The sequence below is a fragment of the Phalangium opilio genome, unplaced genomic scaffold (assembly GCF_054372755.1).
Source record: "Phalangium opilio isolate 3A_F unplaced genomic scaffold, DU_Popi_V2 ptg000031l_1, whole genome shotgun sequence".
Lineage (NCBI taxonomy): Eukaryota > Metazoa > Arthropoda > Arachnida > Opiliones > Phalangiidae > Phalangium > Phalangium opilio.
The window spans coordinates 6372087-6397737 of NW_028324158.1; the positions used below are offsets into that span (position 1 = coordinate 6372087).

At 36.5% G+C, this 25651-nt stretch overlaps 2 protein-coding genes across 5 annotated transcripts in view; one reads left to right on the forward strand and one right to left on the reverse strand.

The window, feature by feature from the left end:
• The window catches only part of LOC149690257 (nose resistant to fluoxetine protein 6-like), a 204074-nt gene that overhangs the window by 27352 nt on the left and 151071 nt on the right, over nucleotides 1-25651 (reverse strand). The window lies entirely within an intron of this gene.
• On the forward strand, nucleotides 15395-19870 carry LOC149690264 (nose resistant to fluoxetine protein 6-like). Its single transcript, XM_089869771.1, has 12 exons — nucleotides 15395-15478; nucleotides 15867-15964; nucleotides 16023-16196; nucleotides 16345-16438; nucleotides 17055-17150; nucleotides 17217-17382; nucleotides 18081-18160; nucleotides 18411-18533; nucleotides 18593-18713; nucleotides 18856-19042; nucleotides 19136-19278; nucleotides 19381-19870. Exons 1-12 carry the CDS (start codon nucleotides 15465-15467, stop codon nucleotides 19672-19674), a joined length of 1590 nt encoding a protein of 529 aa, XP_089725897.1. The 5' UTR covers nucleotides 15395-15464; the 3' UTR covers nucleotides 19675-19870.

Sequence of the window (25651 nt, forward strand, 5' to 3'; positions counted from 1 at the left end):
CATCAGAGTACCGGGAAAAGGCCTAACGATACAGCTTTTAATTCCAAAGGTTTGGCTATTTTTGGGTCACATGGTCATGAGCTTCATCGTGGCGGTGTTCGCTCGGATATTATTCGAATGTCCTTTGAATGAACTGGACATGATTATCTTCAACACGAAGAAGGTATTGAAGAAAGTGAAAGAAAAGACGAGAAAAGGCGAGGAAGACATTTATTCCGTAGCCTTGGACACCATAAACGGGTGTCTTACCATAAATGGGAAGCTAACGCAACATGAGGTAAACGAAAAGAAACACGAAAACGGTACAGAGGAAAATGGAAAGGAATTCCAAAACACAGAGAAACAATAAACATTGTAGGAAACTAAGTGCATCATTTCCACCTATATTGTACGAAAATTGTTGATTTTTAATTTAAGGGTTAATGTATAAATTTCGAATGAATTGGTTTTACCGTCACGAATTCTATCATTCCGATAAAATGTCTCATATGTATTTGAATTTTAACGAAAGATTCTGATAAACTTGCACCTTTTCAAGTTACTGAGTCCCTATTATTTTCTCGAACCTTTAAAACACTCCTTATGGATTATGAATGCTTGAAAGCAAAAAATAATCCTCGAACAAACTTATCTCTGTCCACATATACAAGGAACAAACTTATCTCTGTCCACATACTCACGGAACAAACTCATCTCTGTCCACATATAAAACGAACAAACTCATCTCTGTCCACATATAAAACGAACAAACTCATCTCTGTCCACATATAAAACGAACAAACTTATCTCTGTCCACATACTCATCGAACAAACTGATCTCTGTCCACATACTTATCGAACACACCAAAGCAATGCTGATAAAGATATATTTCATTTAGTTTTGTTCTTCATTGCTCCTCAAATTGAAGATCCACTCCATGAGGAGTCTTTGTATCTTGGCATCACGTGATGTCTGTGACGTATTTCAAATAATTTTTAACCACCCGCCGATGCCTTCTTTGCAGTCCCATTAAGGCCTTCGCACTCTTTTTCTTTACATGATTGCAGAGTCATGACCTTCAACCCCAACAAAAGATTTATCCCTCCTCAGTAAGAGGACATACGAACACCCAAAAAATTAAGTTCTGCATAGATAATTATCCAACAAACAAAAAACTTTCAACTTTATTGTTTAAATCTTAAAGGTGAAACATAATGGGTTCAACTTCCCCCTTAGCTCAATTAGATCTTCATTGTTATTAACTTTTTTATTACTTTTGTAAAGCCTGGTTTATTTCTAGCACAGTTAACTCGCTAACTAACAACGAGCAGGATGTGGTTTCAGTGTTTCTGCAAAGTGTTGCTTTTTTGCGCGTTTTTGAACACGGTTTACGGTGGATTTTACAATAAAGACGTTGCTGTTACGGAAAAAGATCCCTTGATTTTACAACGAAAATGGCACGAGATGGAAGAATCGATGTTAAAAGGGGTCGGTTCGCTCGTTAAAAATATCATGCCCATGTTGACCAACCCACCCGAAAGTCTAGTCATTAGTGAAACGTGCAATGATGCCCTCTTACAAACAGTGGCCGATTTGACGGAATTGAAACGATGGGCAGTTAAAAGTAAGTGATATTGCTTCTTAGTCTCATAGGATAGGGAAAACTCGATGTTTCAATTTTATGACTATGCAATGCCTTTGTAAAAAACTGCGATATCAGACGTTAAATATATTTATTGATAATGATACCTTATCCATTCGATCAATTCAGTGTTGGACGCAACGGGCAAACCAGGTGGTGGTCAACTGCACGGGACCATGGCTGCCCTTGGATCGTACGATGAATGCATGGAGATACGAGTTCGCGACCCTCCCGATTCGGACGAGGTCATCTTCCAGGGCCAATACTGTTTGCTTGATTTAAGACCAATTTTGCCCGAAAATGATAAACCATATTATTACGTCGGAGAAAGGATGACTGCATTCCAAAATTTCACTACGAAAACTGAGGTATGTTTTCAACCAGAATACCCTCGGTCAATACTACAGTGAAGATCAAAATAACTCCAGTATAAGAGGGATAGCTGTTGAGACGTGGTTGACAGTGTCTATAACCCCATGCACATTACAGAATATGGAAGATTTCGTCATGACGGCGGCATCTTTCTACGACACGGCTTTCCGATTCGGATTGTGTATTCCATCGGCCTGTTCAACTCAAGATTTAGATTCAATTCTAACAAGTGGTAATAATAAACCAAAAGTCTTCAAATTACCGTAAAATTGGTCAAAGGAGGCTAATAAAGTGCTAATTCATTTATTAGTGTTGAATAACAGCCATTGGATACCTACAATAAATTCTTGCGAAGTGGATAAACCAGTGGAGATACGAAACGATATGTGGATTGCTTTGTAAGCTTTACAACAATAGGGGGATTATATAAATTAAATCATTCTTAATTGTTTTTCTTTTGTCTCAGAGCATGCGTAGCACCGTTTCTACTTATCGTTTTAGTAGCAACCATTTTCGATTACTACACTTATCCCAGACTCGCGGAATGCCCTAAAACCAACAGTAAGAACCTCCCCTGCAATATTTGTTCACCAGCCTTTTAAATAAGATTATCTTTATAATTCGAAATTCCATGTTCTTTTTCAGGTAGAAAACAGCAAATAATTTTAGCTTTTTCAATCCGTCGTTCCGTTAACACGACACTTAGGCCAAGATCGCCTGATAATGCTCATTTACACGCCCTAAATGGTATGAAGTTTCTGAGCATCACTTGGGTCTTGTTAGCCCACAGCTACTTGTTCAATAGCACGTACAATTTCCGTAAGTAATATTGAGGTCTTACAACAGTTTTTGCTGTTCTGTTGAACTACAAATTTGAATTAAAAACACTTCAGGTGATCTTTTAAACATAATGACTTTTGTAAAGAGAATAGAGACGCAAGTCATCTGTAACGCATTTCTCAACGTGGACACATTCTTCTTTGTGACGTAGTTACAATATTCCTGCATAGATTAACAAACCTAAAGGGATAGTAGTGTGCAAATCAATCCTTAAATTGTAGATTGATTATTTTCCAATAGAAAAAAACTAATGGGGCTTGAATTGCACATTTGAAAGGATGTCAAACTGAACCAAAACCTTAAGTACTAAAGTTAAGCTTCTACTTTGGTGGAAAAATATACAGGGTGGTAGGAACGAAGCACAATGGGTGGTTTATAATCGAAAATGTTCTTATTTAAACAAAAATTAAAACAGAGGAGTTACGCTATTTGTCGACTTGTATATCGAATAAACTTTAGTTGAATCTTTCTCGCTTTGAATTTCGCAGGGGTGTTTTGACATCTTATCAATTACTGAAAGCGGCAAACCAATATGGAAAAAATGTATTCAACATTCCAATGATCTTAGCCAAGAGGATTTGGAAGTAATTAGTTATTTCACTTGATCATTAAATAAAGTTTTAAAATATAACAAATATTGACCTATTAATAGATTTCTGCCTTTATCCATGGTGCTCGTGGGTTCGATCATTTGGATGCCCGCAATTGGTAATGGACCAATGTATAAAGACTTGATCGATCCATTTTCAGACGCTTGTCGTAGAAACTGGTGGAAAGTTGCCATTTTTATGAACAATTTTGAATCGACACGAGTACAGGTATACTTAAGTTCTATAACAAATTCAATTACATGCAGGATCATGTAAAACATAATTTCCATTTTAGTGTGCTGGCCATACTTGGTACTTGAGCATGGATTTCCAATTTTTGATCGTTGGTTTACTTTACATTTGGATTTACTTCAAGTAAGTTCGCGAAATTGTACAGATGACACGAGAAATCATTATCTCCCTTCATCATTGCGTGTCAATCTTCAAAATGCTAGCTGGCACGTTAGTAAAGTCGCTAAGCTTGGGCTATGTTGACGTCGGACAAAATATGAATTTCCCGAGTTATTACATAATATCAGAAGAGAATAATAGAAGAGGGATGACACTCTGTATCCTCGTAATACTTTAGTTATGTAACATGATTCTTCCCAGGCTTTTTGTTTGCTCTCCTGCTTCAACTTCAGATGGGCATCGCAACGTGTTAGCGTGAATTCAATAACTGTTTGGTATACTAAATCCCCGGCAATCAACCCACAAACCTTGATTGTCTTGACGTGGGACAAAATTCCACAAGCGCATGCGCCTTGGCAAATAATTAAGCGTTAATAGAGTAATGATGAGGGAACTATTTATCGCGTGTGTGATTCGGTTTAGTAACCTTTCTTCAAATGCTCTGATGTTGTGAAGAATCATGTTAAAATTACTCCGCTTTGTGGTATTATATCCTTCTGATAATATCCTGATAGGCTAGGCATGATTGAAAGGTAGAAAGTAACCAGAATTTTAAACTACCAATTTCACTTAAATTTCAGAAGCGAAAGACTAGCGAAAGTGCTATTGGGATTCTTGGTTGTATTTTCAGTCTTATCGACTGCAATGATCACGTACATTTACGACGACCCACCAATTCCAATATTTTCAATTTATAGCCACACGTCAGTACATTAATCGTGTCTTGAATCTCAAGTGTTAATCCTCACACACTTTTCACAAATAGGTACATCGCTGAAATGGTCGTGAGAGGATACTACTCGCCCAATGTTCACGTTGGAGTCTTCGCCATGGGATTGGCACTCGGAACGTTTTTATCCAAAGAAAAGAAAGTTCGAATGTCCAGGGTAAGTTTCACTTCCAGTTGAATCATTTCTCCGGTGTCAGGGACTAATAACGGCTTAGCACAAACACGTTCCGAGATTGCATATCTACCTGATCTAATAAATTGTTAACCATTTCGTCCTAGATGACAAAAGTCATTGGTTGGACTATTGCATTTACATTGAGTCTAACGGCGGTGTACACGTCCGTCATTTGGAACCGTGGTAACCGAATGAAAACCATTTACGCGGCAGTGTACAGTGGTTACACCAAAAATGCTTATGGGCTGGCACTAGTTTGGTTGGTTTTAGTCTGCACTACGGGAAATGGAGGTAAGTTCTTATGAACGAAGTCCATGCAGGAAGATATTTTTTTTAAACAGTGAACGCGATGTAAAAATTTCACATTCAATCAATACGAAGTCGGTGTGAAGTCTTAACTAAAGGATGACAATTGCGAATTACAGGCATTGTCAATAAAATTCTATCGTGGGAAGGTTTCACGACGTTGAACCGTTTCACATTCACGCTGTACTTGTTTCACCCTCTGGTCATGAACTACTACACCGCCAGTTTAAGGGGCAACATGGACGTCTCTAACGTCACTATTGTAAATATGAAAAGATGAACGACAGGGAAACATTCATAAAAGCCTAATGGACATACTTTAAATTTTAAGGTCTGGATGCATTTTGGTCACATGGTCATGAGCTTCATCGTGGCGGTGTTCGTTCGGATTCTATTCGAATGTCCTTTGAATGAATTGGACATGATTACCTTCAACCCAAAAAAGCTAATCAAGCCATCGAAAGACAAGATGGAAAATGGCAAGGTCAAGACTTATTCCGTATCCATGGACACCATAAACGGGTGTCTTACCATCAATGGGAAACTAACCCTACATGAAGTAAACGAAAAGAAACACGAAAACGGTACAGATGAAAATGGAAAGGAATTTCAAAATACAGAGAGACAGTAAAGATGTTACGTTTGGACGAAATTAAGTGTATCATTTTCACTGTTATTTTTAGGAAATTGTTAATTTTTTATTTAGGAGGTAATGTAAAATTTTTTGAATGAATTTGTTTTACCGTTACGAGTTTTATTATTCCGATAAAATGCCTCATATACTTTTGAATTTAACGAAACACTCTGATTAACTCGCACCTTTGCAAATTAATGAGTCCCAATTATTCGTCGAAACTATAAAACATTCATTATAAGCCTTCAAAAAAAAAATGGGGAAAAATACTCATCAAATACACTTAACTCAGTCTACCTACGCACGCGATGCTGTTATGCAAGACTAAATTGCGCGGAAATTGCACGCGCTAGCTGAAAAAAAAAATAAATGAGCAGTAGCATAAGTTTATGAGCTATGTTCCAAAAGTATGACACTAATACTTCGTAATGCTAGAGACTTACAGCTCGAACTTATGGAACATATCATATGAACTTATTTCAGTATCAACACCTTCTATTTCCGAAACGAAAATTTCCTAAGTGTTTAAATTATAACCCCTTTAGGCTCAATATTATTAGCATTAATGTACGAAATTTTTGTCAGCAAACATTGACACTTGCCAATCGCGATGACCATTTGGTTTCTTCAATTAATTAAAGATATTGGGACTATCTATTAGATTTTCTACTTGCGCCTGTACACTCTTTCGAAATTATCCTCGTATATGACCAATTCTTTAGAAGAAATGACTTAAGTTTATACAATGTAGTTCCATCAAATTTAAGTAAATAAAATACATTTTTAAAAATAATATTTTTCAGGATTAAGTTGGGGGTCATTAATGTAATTTCATTTTGTTTCTGTAATTTCTTTCCTTATCTGACAGAGGAAGGTTTACAACCACGCAACACCTAAAAACCAAAATTTTCCCACTTACAAAACAACAAAAACAAAACCCTGAGAAAATCGTTAATTTTTTTGTTTTTCCACTGAATATAAAAGAAAATGATTTTAAACTTAAACTCACATTCACATAATTTAGATCCCAAGGATTATTTGATTCCAATGTTATTTTTATTATTAGTTTTTTCGACTTTTGTTTCAGTAAACACGCCAACTAACAACAAGGAGAGGGATGTGGTCTCAATGTTTCTGCAAAGTCTTGCTTTTTTGCGCGTTTTTGGACAAAGTTTACGGTGGATATTACAATAAAGACGTTGCGGTTACGGAAAAAGATCCCTTGATTTTACAACGAAAATGGCACGAAATGGAAGAATCGATGATAAAAGGGGTCGGTTCGCTTGTGAAAAATATCATGCCCATGTTGACCAACCCACCCGAAAGTCTAGTCATTAGTGAAACGTGCAATGATGCCCTTTTACAAACGGTGTTCGATTTGACCGACTTGAAACGATGGGCAGTTAAAAGTAAGTGTTAGAACTTCTTAATGTAAAATGACAGGCAAATGTATGGCTTTCAATTTTGTAGAAATTAGAATAATCAAAATGAGAAATTAGCAATTTCAACTGCTTATGCGAATAGTTGTTCGAATTTTGGTTCTTGGTGTTTTTATAAAATTTAATCCAAAAGATAACATCAAATCAAAGGGTATTGCATGCAAATCTACTTCGCCCAAAAGAAATTATTGATTTTAAATATCATGATTGATATCTTATCCATTCGATCAATTCAGTGTTGGACGCAACTGGCAAACCAAGTGGTGGACAACTGCACGGTACCATGGCTGCCCTCGGATCGTACGACGAATGCATGGAGATACGAGTTCACGACCCTCCCGATTCGGACGAGGTCATCTTTCAGGGCCAATACTGTTTGCTTGATTTAAGACCAATTTTGCCCGAAAATGATAAACCATATTATTACTTCGGTGAAAGGATGACCGCGTTCCAAAATTTCACTACGAAAACTGAGGTATTTTTCTCCAATTCGAATACACTGCATGCGGTATTATTGTACAGAATATCTAATACCAGAGGCCAACGCTATTCTGAAGATAGTATAACCCCGGAAAAAATAGGGGCTAAAAGTCAATCCAGGTTACATTGATTGAGAATTTCTCTTCCCCACATTACACGCAGAACATGGAAGATTTCGTTATGATGGCCGCATCTTTCTACGACACGGCTTATCGGTTTGGATTGTGTATTCCATCGGCCTGTTCAACTCAAGATTTAGATTCAATTCTAACAAGTGGTAATGATTTATAATAGTCAGAAGTGAAACCAAAGTTTTCAAAGACCTTTATCGAAGGAGGGTGAAATTTTAGTTCAGGACGAATGTCACCTTGTAGGAGCAAACGTACAAAAAACTAAAAAACCACTTTCTCAAATAAAAAAGGGAACTCGGAACATTTTTATTAGTTTTTGGACCACCATTTTTAAATATGAGGGAAAATTAAAGTCCAAAAACCATTAGGATATAGGGAAGTTATTTAACGAAGAAGGTTTTTTACATTTCTGTTGGCCATTTTTCAAGATGGCGGCGGGTTTGGAAAAAATGTTTCTTAGTTCATGCCTGCTACTTGAAGATTGCAAATTTAGAACCTTCTAGGTATAACCGTTTGGGCTGCTCGTTAACTATGAGTCAGTCAGGAATTTGCCATTACTATAAGAAAAGCTTTTGATAACTTTTAGTTAAATTGCTTTGATAAAACGTCTTTAACAACAGATAATTCATTTAATAGTGTTGAACAACAGCCATTGGATACCTACAATAAATTCTTGCGAAGTGGAAAAACCAGTGGAGATACGAAACGATATGTGGATTGCTTTGTAAGCTTTATAACAATATGTAAAATATACATGGTGTTTCTGATAAGTTTAGAATAAATTAAAGGGATATTCTTTGGGCGAATTTGGAGTCGAAAATGTTCTATGACATTTTGTTTTTCGAGCCACCATTTTCAGGTTAAGGTTGGTCAAAGTATTTTACGGATGACCCCTTAAATTTAATTACGATATTGAAAGACAATTAATTCTATTTTTATTAAGGGGTCATCCCTAAAACACTCTTAAAATCATAAGAAGCAAACAGTGACCCGGACATCAAAATGGAGAAAGAAGTTACATTTTCGACTCAAAATTGATTTCACTAAGAACATCCCACTTTATTAATGGCAGACTTATCAGACCAACCCTGTGTGTATGTAATAAATTCTCATTGTTTAATTTTTGTGTTAGAGCATGCATTGCGCCGTTCCTCCTTTTGGTTTTAGTGGCAACCATTTTCGACTACTACACTTATCCCAGACTAGCGGTATGCCCAAAAACCTATAGTAAGCACTTCCAATGCTATACATGTCTATACCAGCCTTTCCCGTAAGATTATATTTATAATTCGAAATTCCATGTTTTTTCAGGTACAAAACAACAAATAGTTTTATCATTTTCAATTCGGCGTTCAATTAACACGACACTTAGGCCAAGATCAATTCATAATCCTCATTTATACGCCCTAAATGGCATAAAGTTTCTAAGTATGACTTGGGTCATTTTAGGACACAGCATCTTGTTCACCGACACCTATAATTACCGTAAGTTACAGAATTACTCTTTTACACAAGAAGGAAACAATGATGCTATGTAAGAGGTCAGAACGTGTAACAACAGGGATAGATGTAATTTTAGAAGTAGGAATGGAGAACGGCTAATCTTTACTTCAGTCCCACTCTTAGCCTAGTATAGAGTCCCTCCCTCCAACACGTAACGAAAAGTTTAAATTACCTTATTGGCTTATTTAAACTACGTTTTGATGACGTTGCTGACGGGGACGGCGAAAAATACGTAATTCCTTTTATCCTCTGTCGCTATGACCCTCCTCTTCTTTTATACCCCCCCCCGTCCCGTGGAAGAGGGTCCGGGACTTTGACGCGCGCCCAGATTACTCTGTTCTCCATTCCTACTTCTAAAATTAAAACTATCCTTGATAAAAATTAAGTGTTTTCGAGTTAACCAGGAATGGTGGTTGAAAATTAAGCGATTGGTTAAGCATCCCATTGTCAAGATAAGAGGAAATTTTAAGCGACAATTTCATTTTCAAAGTGGCACCACAAAAAAAATAATAATAGTAAAAGCATATAATTTTCTTTAGTAAACTATAATTCGAAGAAGATTATTCCGTCTATTGAAAGTGGCAAAACAGGTGTCCTGGCTTCATGACCCAAAAATAAATTGAAGTGATTGTCTTGATTGTAGTTAAGTTAAAATCACATTACAGGTGACCTTCTACTTATGATGACCTTAGTTAAGAAAATAGAGGCCCAAGCCATCGCTAACGCATTTCTCAGCGTGGACACATTCTTCTTTGTGACGTAATTACAATATTAAATTATTAGTTAACTTTAAGGAATGGTATCGTATAAAACGTTAATTAAAGTTTTGATTGAGACATTTTAAATACTACATCTCTAATTAACTTTAATTTCGCAGGGGAGTTTTAACATCCTATCAAATACTTAAAGCCGCGAACCAGTATGGTAAAAATGTATTCAACGTTCCTATCATATTAGCTAGAAGAGTTTGGAAGTAATAAGTTAATTCACTTTATAATTAAATAAATATAACATTAACTGAACCCATCGATAGATTTCTTCCGCTATCCATGTTGGTGGTGGGCTTGATTATATGGATGCCCGTAATCGGAAGTGGACCAATGTGGAACTACTTTATGGATCCATTTTCAGACACTTGTCGTAGAAACTGGTGGAAAGTAGCCACCTTCATCAATAATTTTGAATGGGGTAAAGATCAGGTACTTAATGCAAACACTAATTCAATTGCAATTGATTTAGTACTTCTCAATCTTAGTCTATACCATAAGTTTATAAGGTATGTTCCATAATTATGACACTACCTATACTTCGTAATGCTAGAGACTTACAGCTCGAGCTAGTTCGAGAACGACAAGCGAGAACTGACTACAGGCGCTTATGCACTCCACCTTCCTATTTTGTTTGTACTAAACCTTTGACAGCGCCTCACCAGGCGTCGCTTTACCTCGAATCTATGAGCTACGTCACTTCATGACAAGGTCCAGTTTGTAACCAGTGACAAACTTATGGAACATATCTTATGAACTTATGACATACGCAATATAATTTACATCTAGCTGTTAAGTACCTTGGTATCTTTCGTAGACGAGTGACTAATGCATCATTTCCATTCTAGTGTGCTAACCATACTTGGTACTTAAGCTTGGACTTTCAGTTTTTAGTCGTTGGTTTACTTTACATTTGGATTTACTTTAAGTAAGTGCAGGAAATTATAAAGGGTGGCACGGTTAATTCTTATCGCCCCGTGTCTCCTGTGCCAGGGTGAAGCTCCGCAATGTTGGCAGTTACTTTAGTAACCTCACATCAGCATCCACCGTGTCACTCTCTATATTTTACCAGGGATAGATTTAATTTTAGAAGTAGGAATGGAGAACAGAGTAATCTGGGCGCGCGTCAAAGTCCCGGACCCCTTCCACGGGTTGGAGGGGTATGAATGTAGAGGCGGGTCATAGCCAGAGAGGTAGAAAGGAATTACGTATTTTTCACCGTCCCTGTCAGAAACGTCATCAAAACGTAGTTTAAGTGAGCCAATAAGACAATTTAAGATTTTCGTTACGTGTTGGAAGGAGGGGCTCTATACTGGGCTATGAGTCGGACTGAAGTAAAGGCTAACTGTTCTCCATTCCTACTTCTAAAATTAAATCTATCCCTGATCTTACTGACAGTCACAATAATAACGAGTGATTTAATTCAAATTAAAGTTTAAACATTAACTTGTTTTGTTTTTAACTTAAAATCAGAAGTGAATTATTCGGTCAAGTCTTTTTGGGATTCTTGGTGATATTCTCCGTCCTTTCGACAGCAGCTATTACGTACATTTTCGACGACACACCAATTGCACTAATATCTCAATTTAACCAGACGTCAGTACATTAATCATGTCTTGAAGCTCTAGTGTTGATCCTAACTCACTTTTCACTTGTAGGTACATTCATTCAGTGTCCTTAAGAGGATATTATTCGCCCAATGTTCACGTTGGAGTCTTCGCCATGGGATTGGCACTCGGGACGTTCTTATCCAAAGAAAAGAAAGTTCGAATGTCTAGGGTAAGGTTTCAGGGGCTTGAGAGATATTTATGGGGCTGCTATATATCATTTTTGCGATTCAAGAGGATAATTTAATCTAAACCGTTGGCATATCTTTATTAGATGACAAAGGTTGTTGGCTGGACCATTGCATTTACATTAGGTCTGACGGCTTTGTACACGTCCGTCATATGGAACCGTGGAAACCGAACCCCAGCTATTTACGCGGCATTGTACAGTGGGTACATAAGAAATGGTTATGGTATTGCGTTAGTCTGGTTGGGTTTAGTCTGCACTACGGGAAATGGAGGTAAGTTCTTATGAACGAAGTCACTACTCTTAACTAAAGGACGAGAATTTCGAATAAGCCAACTTCCCCCACACACAGACCTCTAAAACAAATTTATTGAATTTCAGGTATTGTCAATAAAATTTTATCGTGGGAAGGTTTCACGACGTTGAACCGTTTCACATTCACAATGTACTTGTTTCACCCTCTGGTCATGAACTTTTACACCGCAAGCTTAAGGGGCAATATAGATTTATCCAACGTCACTGTTGTAAATACTCAAAATGCATACCTCAGAGTACTGGGTAAGGACCTAACGATACATTTTTTTTAATTTCAAGGTTTGGCTATTTTTGGGACACTTGGTCATGAGCTTCATCGTGGCGGTGTTCGTCAGGATCCTATTCGAATGCCCTTTGAATGAACTGGACGCGATTATATTCAACCCCAAAAATCTAATCAAGCCATCGAAGGACAAGATGGAAAACGGCAAGGACAACACTTATTCCGTAGCCATGGACACCACAAACGGGTGTGTCACCATCAATGGGAAACGAACGCAGCACGAAGTAAACGGAAAGAAACACGACAATGAAAATAAGTTTGAAAATACCGAAAAACTATAAAAATACCAATATCAACCCTTGTACGAAAAACTGTATCACTGTCTCTGATATTGTATGAAAATTGTTCAATTTTTATTGGATAAAATTATTTATTTAATTAATTAATGATTAATTAATTGATTAGCGAGTCCTGTTATGTCCCATATTCTTTTGGATTTTAACAAAAAATTCTAATAAACGTGCACAATTACGCATTGAGTCCTTAATATATCCTTGAAACTTTAAAAACACTCATTATGGACATTTTAAGATTGGAGCTAGTCCGATTTTTATACATGGTTTTCACTAAAAGAAACTAGATAAAATTCCTCTAGCATTGTAAGGCACTTGGTTAGGAGTCAACCATCCTCATGCGACTACTCAATTAATTTTTATATTAGCGCCTGTATATCCCGTACAAATTTCCCTGCATAATACCACATTAGAAAGGTAAGGTTTCCACACCGATACACACATTTTAGTTACAATACTTTTCTGAATTCGGTTCGGATCATTAAGGTCATAGCATTTTAGTTGATCTTTCTCTTTTTCCTTATTTGATCGAGGAAGCAATAGCCCAAACATCTACCCTAGTGAACAAACATATTCGTAAACAAAAAACCCTACAGAGTGTTTCTAAAAGATCTATCAGAAATTAAAGGGGGACGTACTTTGGGTGATTTCGAGACGAAAAATGTAACCTCTATGACATTTTACAATCCAGGCCACCGTCTTCAAGTTATGGTTGGAGTATTTTACGAATGATCCCTTAAATTTAATTAAGAAACTGGAATACAAATTAAGGGTCATCCGTAAAACAATTCAAAAACGAAACTTGAAAACGGTTGCCTGATGGCATGGTGTCATAGGACTTGAACTCACTCAAACAACACCCCTCATAATTTCCGAGAATTTTCAGAAACACCCTGTATAGATAATTCTTCAATAGGTATGTGTGTTCATACCTTTGCCTACAATTTTGTATCACATGTGGCTGTGATTTGGAGGAAAGTACATCATAGACAAAGCTTAGATTATTATTATTACCATTTTATTGTCTTAAAATTAAAGTCAACTTTGCCCTTCTCGATTATACTTTTCGGATACTTTTTAAATCCCTTTCATTTGGTATTTATATTCTGACGAATTTCTTTCATGCGCAGAAAACCAGTTAGCAAACAAGGAGCGGGATGTGGTTACAATGTTTCTGCCGAGTGTTGCTTATTTGCACGGTCTTGGACACGGTTTACGGTGGATTTTACAATAAAGACGTTGCGGTTACGGAAAAAGATCCTTTGATTTTACAACAAAAATGGCACGAGATGGAAGAATCCATGATAAAAGGGGTCGGTTCTCTCGTGAAAAATATCATGCCCATGTTGACCAACCCTCCCGAAAGTCTAGTCATTAGTGAAACTTGCAATGATGCCCTCTTACAAATGGTGTTCGATTTGACCGACTTGAAAAGATGGGCAGTTAAAAGTAAGTGGTAGATCTTCTTAGTTTCAAAAAATAGATAGAAATAAATGAAGCAAGTTGAATAAATGCTGCTCTAATTAAATTTAACAATAGGCCTAAAGCTACGAAGAAATTTGAAATTTATCAGAATTAAAATATTAGTAATTTTAATTGCATGCTTATCCGAAATATAAGAAGATTTTTTTTTGAATTTATTATTTTTTCCCCACCATTTAAACAAAACCCGAATCAAAGGTTTTGTTAAGAAAGGTCACATTACAAGAAGTGTACCATCTTGTCGAAGCAACTTGTCTAACTAAAAAATATTGCATCTTTAAATATTTAAACTTGGAAATTTTTAAATGAAAATTACTGCGATTCACCCAAGGGCTAAATATAAGAAATATATATATACCTTGGTTTTTTTTAAAAAAGCCGGGTTTTTTATGCTTTAAATATCATTCAAACAATTCAGTGTTGGACGCAACGGGCAAACCAGGTGGTGGACAACTGCACGGTACCATGGCTGCCCTTGGATCGTACGATGAATGCATGGAGATACGAGTTCACGACCCTCCCGATTCGGACGAGGTCATCTTCCAGGGCCAATACTGTTTACTTGATTTAAGGCCAATTTTGCCCGAAAATGATAAACCATATTATTACATCGGTGAAAGGATGACCGCATTCCAAAATTTCACAACGAAAACTGAGGTATTGTTTCATAGTAAGGTTATATTCGAATACACTAGGGTATCATTGTACAGGGTATATTTTCACCAGTCAATTCTATATAAGTTGGATATTAGCCCGTCGAGGTGTGTCTGAGAATTACTCTAACCCCACATTACAGAACATGGAAGATTTCGTAATGCTGGCGGCATCTTTCTACGACACTGCTTTCCGCTTCGGATTGTGCATTCCATCGGCCTGTTCAACTCAAGATTTAGATTCAATTCTATCAAGTGGTAATGAATCATTACCAATATTAGAACTATTTAGATCATTACTAATGATCTAAATAGTCTGTATAATAAACCGTACGTGTTCAAAGGCATTTAAAAATGGTCCAATGAGGGTTAGTTGCGTTAAAGAACGTTAGTTATTATTGAATAACGAAGTAGTTGAATTGCATGAAGTGACACAATACAATAGTGTCAAGTAATATAACATTTCAGAGGCGTTTTTTTGGTATTAGTGAATTGGTGGTTGAGATTGTTATTATTAAAATAGCCTTTAAAAGGGTATACACCATTAAGAGCTGATACCTCATTTAATAGCGTTGAACAACACCCATTGGATACCTACAATAAATTCTTGTGAAGTGGAAAAACCAGTGGAGATACAAAACGATATGTGGATTGCTTTGTAAGCTTTATAACAATATAGGGAAATATATCAACAGGGATATATGTAATTTTAGAAGCAGTAATGGAGAACGGTTAGTATTTAATCCAGTCCGACTCATAGCCCAGTATAGAGCCCCTCCCTTCAAGACGTAACGAACAGTTTAAAATATCTTATTAGCTCACTTAAACTGCGTTTTGATGAGTTTGCTGACGGGGACTACGAAAAACACGTTATTCCTCTTTACCTCTGTCGCTATTGTCCGCCTCTTCTCTCATACCCCTCCGACCCGTGGAAGGGGGTCCGGGACTTTAACGCGCGCCCAGATTACTCTGTTCTCCATTCCTGCTTCTAAAATTACATCTATCCTTGATATTAACCATTTTTCCTTGTTTTTATTTTGTCTCAGAGCATGCACAGCACCGTTTCTACTTTTGGTTTTAGTGGCAACCATTTTCGACTACTACACTTATCCAAGACTCTCGGAATGCTCGTCGAAAACATATAGTAAGCACCAACCTTTAATAAGATTATCTTTATAATTCAAAATTCCATGTGTTTTCAGGTACAAAACAGCAATTAATTTTAGCCTTTTCAATTCGGCGTTCCGTTAACACGACACTTAGGCCAAGATCGCCTCATAATTCTCATATACACGCCCTGAATGGTGTTAAGTTTTTGAGCATAACTTGGGTCGTACTAGCACACAGCTACTTGTACAATGACACCTACAGCTTCCGTAAGTTTCAAAATGAGTCCATGAGCGCCCCGAGCAGTCTAGCTGACGTTTACCTAAACGGCTAATTCTGATAGCTGTACTACTTAGCGATCCACAAATAAATTGTAGTAGCCGTTTAATTGTAATTAAATTAAAAAACACATTACAGGTGACCTTGAATACATGATGACTTTCGTAAAGAAATTTGAGGCGCAAGTCATACTAAACGCGTATCTCAACGTGGATACATTCTTCTTTGTGACGTAATTGCAATATTATTAAAATTAACTATCTTAATAAATTGTGCTCTTAGGCAAGCTAGATAATTCTACTTCAAAACGATGATAAGTCTGGCATAAGTTAAGGGCGATGTTCTTTGGACGATTTAGAGTTGAAAATGTTCTATCGCCATTTTACTCTAAGGAGCACTGTTTTCGAGATATGATTTGAGTATTTTAGGGATGAACCCTTAATTAAATTAGAAATCATTGTCTTTCAGTTTCTTAATTAAATTTAATTTAGGGTGACATCCGTAAAATACTCCAACCTTAACTTGGAAACAGTGGCCTGGACTGCAAAATGTCATAGAAGTTGAATTTTCGACTCAAAATCGTGCACCCAAAGAACATTCCCCTTAATTTATGGTAGACTTATTAAAAACACCCTATATATTCTAAATTTGGTATTGAAAAAGATGTCTGTTATAATTTGGTGTGATACGTAGTGGAGGAAAGATGTAATAACATTCTTAGCTATAGTACCTAATTAATTCAGATATAAGCAATTTCTTAATAAATTAAAGCATCAGCTGAGACGTTTCATTAATTGGCTTTCATTTCCAATTAACTTATGCTAATCTTTGCAACATTAATTTTGCAGGGGAGTTTTAACATCCTATCAATTATTGAAAGCCACGAACCAGTATGGAAAAAAGGTTTTCAACATCCCATTCATCTTAGCCAGGAGGATTTGGAAGTAATTAGTTATTCCTCTTCATAATTAAATTAATGTAATTATTAATTTAATTGAACCGGTCGATAGATTTCTACCGTTATCCATGTTGGTGGTGGGTGCGATTATTTGGATGCCCGTAATGGGAAGTGGACCAATGTGGAACTACATAATGGATCCATATACAGACACTTGCCGTAGAAACTGGTGGAAAGTTGTCATCTTCGTCAACAATTTTGAATGGTCACGAGATATAGTACGCTCATTTCAAAGATAGCTTAAGATATTTATTGTTTGAAATTCAAAAGTAGTATTTTATTGCATCAGTCAGGGATAGATTTAATTTTAGAAATAGGAATGGAGAACGGTTAGTTTTTACTTCAGTCAGACTCATAGCCCAGTATAGAGCCCCTCCCTCCAACACGTAACGAAAAGTTTAAATTATCTTATTGGCTTATTTAAACTACGTTTTTATGACGTTGCTGACGGGGACGGCGAAAAATTCGTAATTCCTTTTTACCTCTGTCGCTATGACCCGCCTCTTCTTTTATACCCCTCCGTCCCGGCGAAGGGTGTCCGGGACTTTGACGCGCACCCAGACTACTCTGTTCTCCATTCCTACTTCTAAAATTAAATCTATCCCTGATTGCATTTAATATTATTCTTTTATGAAACATTAATTTCAATATTATTTTAATTACTCATGAGTGACTTTTGAATTACAATTACAATCATTCACGCAACTGCTAAATATTAAAAACCTAATAAAACCCAGAAAAACCCGGCGAGCTGGGTTTTTTTCGAATCCCGAGTGATTGTGAAATTTTACGTAAAATGTTTGACTTTCAAATAACCTCACAAGTTCACGTATTAATGCATTTGATAATTTCTTGGTATAAGTATCGCATTCACAATTACACGTAGAAGTTAAGTAGTTCATCATTTTCATTCTAGTGCGCTGGCCATACTTGGTACTTAAGCGTGGACTTTCAATTTTTGGTCATTGCTTTGCTTTACATTTGGATTTACTTTAAGTGAGTGGAGGATATTGTAAAGGTGACGCAAGGAATACTTTTATTTCTCCATTGTGTAAGCAGCGTAAATCGTTGCGATGCGGTCTGGTATACAGTACTTAACTAACCTCACAGCGCACTATATATTTTGACGTGAATCTCCTCTCACATCTTCCTGTATCAGATTTGTTTCACAAAAAGCATTCCTTGTATTACTCGTAATTGAGTGGTGCAATTTAACTACACTAATTTCACAAATTTTTTATTTCAGAAGCGAAAGACTCGGACAAGCCTTTTTGGCATTCTTAGTGACATTCTCCGTCTTGTCAACATCAGCAATTACGTATATTAACGATGACACACCAGTTGCGATATTTTCCGTATTTAACCAGACGTCGGTAACTTAATCATGTCTTGAAGCTCTGGTGTTAATCCAAAAGTACTTGTTATTAGGTACTTGTCAGAAATGGCTTTAAGAGGATATTACGCACCCAATGTTCACATTGGAGTCTACGCCATGGGATTGGCACTCGGAACGTTTTTATCCAAAGAAAAGAAAATACGAATGTCCAGGGTAAGTTTAAACATAACCTTTCAATGTTTCTTGTGGTTCCATGATGAATCCTGCATGCTTTAAATGCACAAATATACGTGCTGTGGTTTAGGGAATCATTGCACTAACACTTAATCTAAACAAAGATACACTCTATTTCCAGATGACGAAAGTTGTTGGGTGGACCATTGCATTTGCATTGGGTCTAACGGCGTTGTACACGTCCGTCATATGGAACCGTGGTAACCGAATGCCAACAATTTACGCGGCATTGTACAGTGGTTACACCAAAAATGCTTATGGTCTGGCATTAGTTTGGTTGGGTTTAGTCTGCACTACTGGAAATGGAGGTCAGTCTTCATAATCAAGACGAATTGAAAAATTTACAATACTTTACTAGACAGAATGTATGCGGCAACGATTTAAAATTTGCTAAATTTCAGGTATTGTGAATAAAATTCTATCATGGGAAGGTTTCACGACGTTGAACAGGTTCACTCTTACATTGTACTTATTTCACCCTCTGGTCATGAATTATTACGGCGGCAGCTTAAGAGGCAATATCGATACTTCAACCGTTACAATTGTAAATACCTTCATACGCTTTATGTAAAATAAGAAACGATATACAGTTTACAATACAATAACCTTTTAAATATATTATAACGATATATTTTTGAATTTTTAGGTTTGGTTGTATTTTGGTCACATGATCGTGAGCTTCATCGTGGCGGTGTTCGCTCGGATCCTATTCGAATGTCCTTTGAATGAATTGGACATGATTATCTTCAACCCCAAAAAGCTAATCAAGCCAGCGAAAGACAAGATGGGAAAAGGCGAGGACAACACTTATTACGTAGCCCCAGACACCAAGAGCGAATGTTTTGTAATGAATGGACAAAATCTTCAACTAAACGAGAAAAAAACCTGCGAAAATAGTATAGATAACATGAAAAACGTATTGCAAAAGGATGAGAAATAGTAATAATAATAATTATGAGGTTATTAGTAGAATATAATATAATTATCAAAAGTACAATGCATGATTATTATTTTTTATGACTTCGATTCATTGCAAACCGGGTCATTGTTTTCATAATTTTTCCCGATTTAATGTCATAATAGTACAAATTATTTGGTAACCTTGCAATAATAAACTTCCTCTTTAGAGGAAATCAATAGAATTTTCTTTTTGTTACTTTTTTGCAATAGTTTGCACATTCATAAGAAAAATAACCACATTTTAAGTATGGAATTGTCAGAGTTCATTAGGAAACGTGAATATCAAAGCCTACAGAAAATTAACTTCCGCGTCACCTAAATTAGACATTCAGAATCCTTCTTTTTAAAATACAGAAGAAAGGTTTATCAGAAATTCAAAATAAGATTGAAGTAGACTGACTCGACTGTGTAGTATTTTACGGATGACAGCAAAATGCATTTTCAGTTTGTATTTAGCGGCTTTATTTAGCGCAGCGCGTCATAGGGCTTGCTACAGCCAGGGATAGATGTAATTTTAGAAGCTGGAATGGAGAAGGTTAGTCTTTACTTCAGTCCGACTCAGAGCCCCTCCCTTCAACACGTAACGTATATTTTAAATTATCTTATTGGCTCACTTAAACTACGTTTTGATGATGTTGCTGACGGGGACGGTGAAAAATAGGTAAATACGTTTTACCTCTGTCGCAATGACCCGCCTCTTCTTTCTTATCCCTCCGTCCCGTGGGAGGGGGTCCGGGACTTTGATGCGCGCCCAGATTACTCTGTTCTCCATTCCTACTTCCAAAATTACATCTATCCCTGCCACAACACAAAAACGTCAGTGATTGGCTACAATTTCGCGTTTAACGACGGAAAGATAGAACTTCAATCGCTTGCTTTCCGAAATATTGTGCGTAAAATATTTTTAACTTTGTCTTTTTCGCCGCGTTTTTGCCCAGTGAAAACAGGCCTTAAAACGTTAGGAGAAGTGTATAAGGTTTCCCCAATGAATTTCTATAAATAAGTAAAAAAAATATTATATTTTCACAAAAATATTTTTCAGAATTCATTTGTTATTGGCACTTAATTTTTCATTTCCTTCCTTATATGATCGAGGAAAAATTACCAATAACACGTACAACCAATCATTCCCACAAATAAAACGACCAAATTTTATGTTAATCCTGTGAAAATTGTTAATTTCTTTATTGTTTTTTCTATTAAATATTGAAGAAAAATATTTTTGAAACTCCCACTCACATCATTTGCAGCAGGGACTATTACTTCTCCATTGTTGATAAATATTATAAGTTCTGACCATTTTCTTGTATTAAAGACAACAACTAACAACAATAAGGATGTGGTTTCAATGTTTCTGCAAAGTGTTGCTTTATTGCGCGTTTTTGGACACGGTTTACGGTGGATTTTACAATAAAGACGTTGCGGTTACGGAAAAAGATCCCTTGATTTTACAACGAAAATGGCACGAAATGGAAGAATCGATGATAAAAGGGGTCGGTTCGCTCGTGAAAAATATCATGCCCATGTTGACCAACCCTCCCGAAAGTTTAGTCATTAGTGAAACGTGCAATGATGCCCTCTTACAAACGGTGTCCGATTTGACCGACTTGAAACGATGGGCAGTTAAAAGTGAGTGCTAGTAAATTAATTTCAAAGGCCAACTTGAAAGTAAGGTGCATCAATTTCAACTGTTACGGATCGGACGTCTTGATTTTCCATAAACTGCTTTCGGAAAGATAGATTTTTCAATTACATTTTTTATCAATGAAATTCAGATGGTGCCTTTCCTTAAATTACCACAGAACCTTACAAAATAATGCAAACACCGAGTTTTGCTTCGTATTGCTTAAATGCACAGTTTCAAAGAGGACCAAAAATTACAAATTAATAGTGTTGGCATATTTGCCTTATATGAAAATCCTCAAACAACTAGATCAAGAGATGATTGATTTGAAAGATAATAATATCTAACTCATTCGATCTATTCAGTGTTGGACGCAACGGGTAAACCAAGTGGTGGACAACTGCACGGTACCATGGCTGCCCTCGGATCGTACGACGAATGCATGGAGATAAGAGTTCACGACCCTCCCGATTCGGACGAGGTCATCTTCCAGGGCCAATACTGTTTGCTTGATTTAAGACCAATTTTGCCCGAAAATGATAAACCATATTATTACTATGGGGAAAGGATGACAGCGTTCCAAAATTTCACTACGAAAACTGAGGTACTTTGTCAACCACCTCGGTCAATACTACAATGAATATCAAAATAACACCCGCGTATGAGACGTGGTTGACAATATCTATAACCCCATGCACATTACAGAACATGGAAGATTTCGTCATGATGGCGGCATCTTTCTACGACACTGCTTTCCGATTCGGATTGTGTATTCCATCGGCCTGTTCAACTCAAGATTTAGATTCAATTCTAACAAGTGGTAATGATCTAAATAGTCTGTAGATAAACCAAAGGTTTTCAGAGGCCTTCTAAATTGGTGGAATGAGGGTTAATTAATTGCCAAAAATTTGGTCACCTTGTTATGGAATGCCAAAGTCACCGAACTTAATAATACATTCGTACGTGCCATCCGTTTATATGGATTTTGAAAGTATTTTTTAGCGATGACCGATATCGTAAATTAACCGATACCGATATCGAAGTTTTACTTACTGTAAACGATACCAATATTTAGGACTGTAAGCGATACCAATATTTAGGACTGTAACCGATACCAATATTTAGGACTGTTCACAAGCTCGAGCCAGCTTGAACCTCCCTATAAGAATAGCTTTTCATAACTTCTGGTTAAATTTACACGATAAAACACCTTTAAGAGCTAATGCTTCATTTAATAGTGTTGAACAACAGTCATTGGACACCTGCAATAAATTCCTGCGAAGTGGAAAAACCAGTGGAGATTAGAAACGATATGTGGATTGCTTTGTAAGCTTTATAACAATAGGGGAATATATAAATTAAATCATTGTTTTACTCGGTTTAATTTTGTCGCAGAGCATGCGTCGCGCCGTTTCTTCTTTTAGTTTTAGTGGCAACGATTTTCGACTATTACACTTATCACAGACTAGCGGATTGTTCGCCGATAACCTATAGTAAGCACCGTCCCTGCAATATTTGTCTAACAGCCATTAATAAAATGTTGCTTATAATTTCAAAACTCCATGTTTTTCAGGTACAAAACAGAAATTAATTTTAGCCTTCTCAGTTCGGCGTTCCGTTAACACGACACTTAGGCCAAGATCGCCTCATAATCCTCACTTGCACGCCCTAGATGGCATGAGGTTCCTGAGCATAACTTGGGTCTTGTTAGGACACACCTACTTGTTTTGCGACACGTACAACATGCGTGAGTTAACGAACGGGGTTCTATTTATAACAAATATTGTTAACAAAAAGGCAGGGCGTTATACGATTGGCCGGAGGGGCTTATCTCAAATGATCCTTAAAATCAAAACCTAATTTGAATTTTAAAATCATTCGGAGGTATTTCATGAATGTTTATTTATGCAGACTGGGCTTATAATTAGTAGAAGAATCGATAAAAAAAAATCACTTCATTTTCCTTTTCACCCACTCTTTAAAGCTACATTGTTGAAGGACACGCGCTGTAAATCTCAATTAAACTAAAATCAATTTCCAGGTGACCTTCTAAACATGATGCCGCAGATCAAGAAAATAGAAATTCAAGCCGTACTAAACGCCTTTCTCAGCGTCGACACATTCTTCTTTGTGACGTAATTACATTACATAAATAAATAAATCCTCGTGTAAAGTATTTTGAAGGGATGATAGCATATACATTGAACAGAATATATGAAGGAAAGATTTCAAATATTCATATCAGATAGCAATTTAAATTATCTTTGGGGACATCTTGAAACAAACGACTACGCGGTATGCTCATGGCGGCACCCTTTAATTTAATTATGTTGTAGAACGCCGCACGCTGTATGGAGCTACCGAAGGATACAATATACTTTCTAAATAACAAGTTCAACCAAATTATTAGTACCATAATCCCGCCCCCTTAAAAAAAAAACAAACGAACCAAAAAATATCACCTCACAACAATACTCTTTATTTCACTCTCCCTTCAAAGACGAATGAAATATTTGGAACTGCTACAACAACTACTACTATTACAATTATCATAAGTTTATAAGATACGTTCCATAAGTATGACACTTCCTATACTTCGTAATGCTAGAGAATTACAGCTCGAGCTAGTTCGAGAACGACAAGCGAGAATTGACTACACTCGGTTTTGCAGTCCATCTTGATATTTATTCTGTACTAAGCCTTTGACAGCGCCTCACCAGGCGTGGCCTTACCTCGAATCTATGACCTACGTCACTTCATGACAAGCTCCTGTTTGAAACCAGTGACAAACATATGGAACATATCTTATAAAAGTCTGCTATTACGGGTCAGGTCAGACTAATAGCCTCATCATTATATGATGTGGATAAAAAGATGTAGGTGATATGTAGTGCAAGAGAGATTTAATTAAGCAATTTTAAGCGCGAAAGAACAATCTTAAAATTTCAATTAATTACAAAACTTGTTGAAAGGGATTCAGATGCATCCTTAACTGGCTTGCGTGTCTAATTAACATTACCTAAATGATTGTAAACTTTAATTTCGCAGAGGAGTTTTAACATCCTATCAAATACTGAAAGCGGCGAACCAGTATGGGAAAAGTGTATTCAACATTCCTATCATATTAGCCAGGAGAATTTGGAAGTAATTAGTTATTTCACTTCATTATTAAGTAAATATAATAATTATTGACTTGGACACTAGATTTCTGCCCTTATCCATGTTGGTGGTGGGCTTGATTATATGGATGCCCGTAATCGGAAGTGGACCAATGTGGAATTACTACATAGATCCATATTCAGAAACTTGCCGTAAAAATTGGTGGAAAGTCGCCATCTTCATCAATAATTTTTGGTCGACAAAAGATCAGGTATTTAAGCTCAGACAATAACTCTGTTGTAGAACCATGAATGGATGGAAATAAGCAAATTTTATTTATCGGACAAGTGTCCAGTGACTCTTATCTATGGTTATCCAAAAGGGTAATGGACAGGGGTCTATAAAACTAATTGAACTATTCGTTTGATGAAATGAAATTTAATTTGTCCATCAATGTTATGAAAGAAGCATTAAAACCCGAAAAAAGAAATTACCACATCTATCAAATCAAATATCTTTTGAATATTATGAAATCTGAATGTCCAATAGCAGCATTCTCCTCTTTCCAAGTGCAAATTGAACCAAGTGACGTCTTGCGACTAAACACTTGAAATCTTCGCAGATATTGAAAAATGCAACTGCACGAAAAAGATTTGACCTTAAAATAACGTAAATGTTATTGGATGTGGTAATTTCTTGGTATTAAATTCCATAAAAATACACGTATCGGTTAGGTAGATCCCTTTCGTGAAGTCTTTTTCAAAACAAAAATCACTTCCGTTTTAGTGCGCTGGCCATATTTGGTACTTAAACGTGGACTTTCAATTTTTGGTCATTGCTTTGCTTTACATTTGGATGTACTTTAAGTAAGTGCTGGGAATTAAAATCTACGTCATGGTATGGGAGTTACTCGTTTCATCATTTTAACTACTTCTTTTATTTGTTCTAAATTAAATTTCAGAAATGAAAGACTCGGGCAAGTGTTTTTGGGATTATTAGTGACGTTCTCCGTCTTATCGACTTCAGCTGTCACGTACATTTACGACGACACACCAACCCAAACATTTTCTCAATTTAGCCAGACGTCAGTACATCGATCATGTTAGGAAGCTCGGATGTTAATTGAAATGACACTTTCACTTACAGGTACATGTCTACTTTGGGTTTAAGAGGACATTCCTTGCCCAATGTTCACGTTGGAGTCTTCGCCATGGGATTGGCACTCGGAACGTTT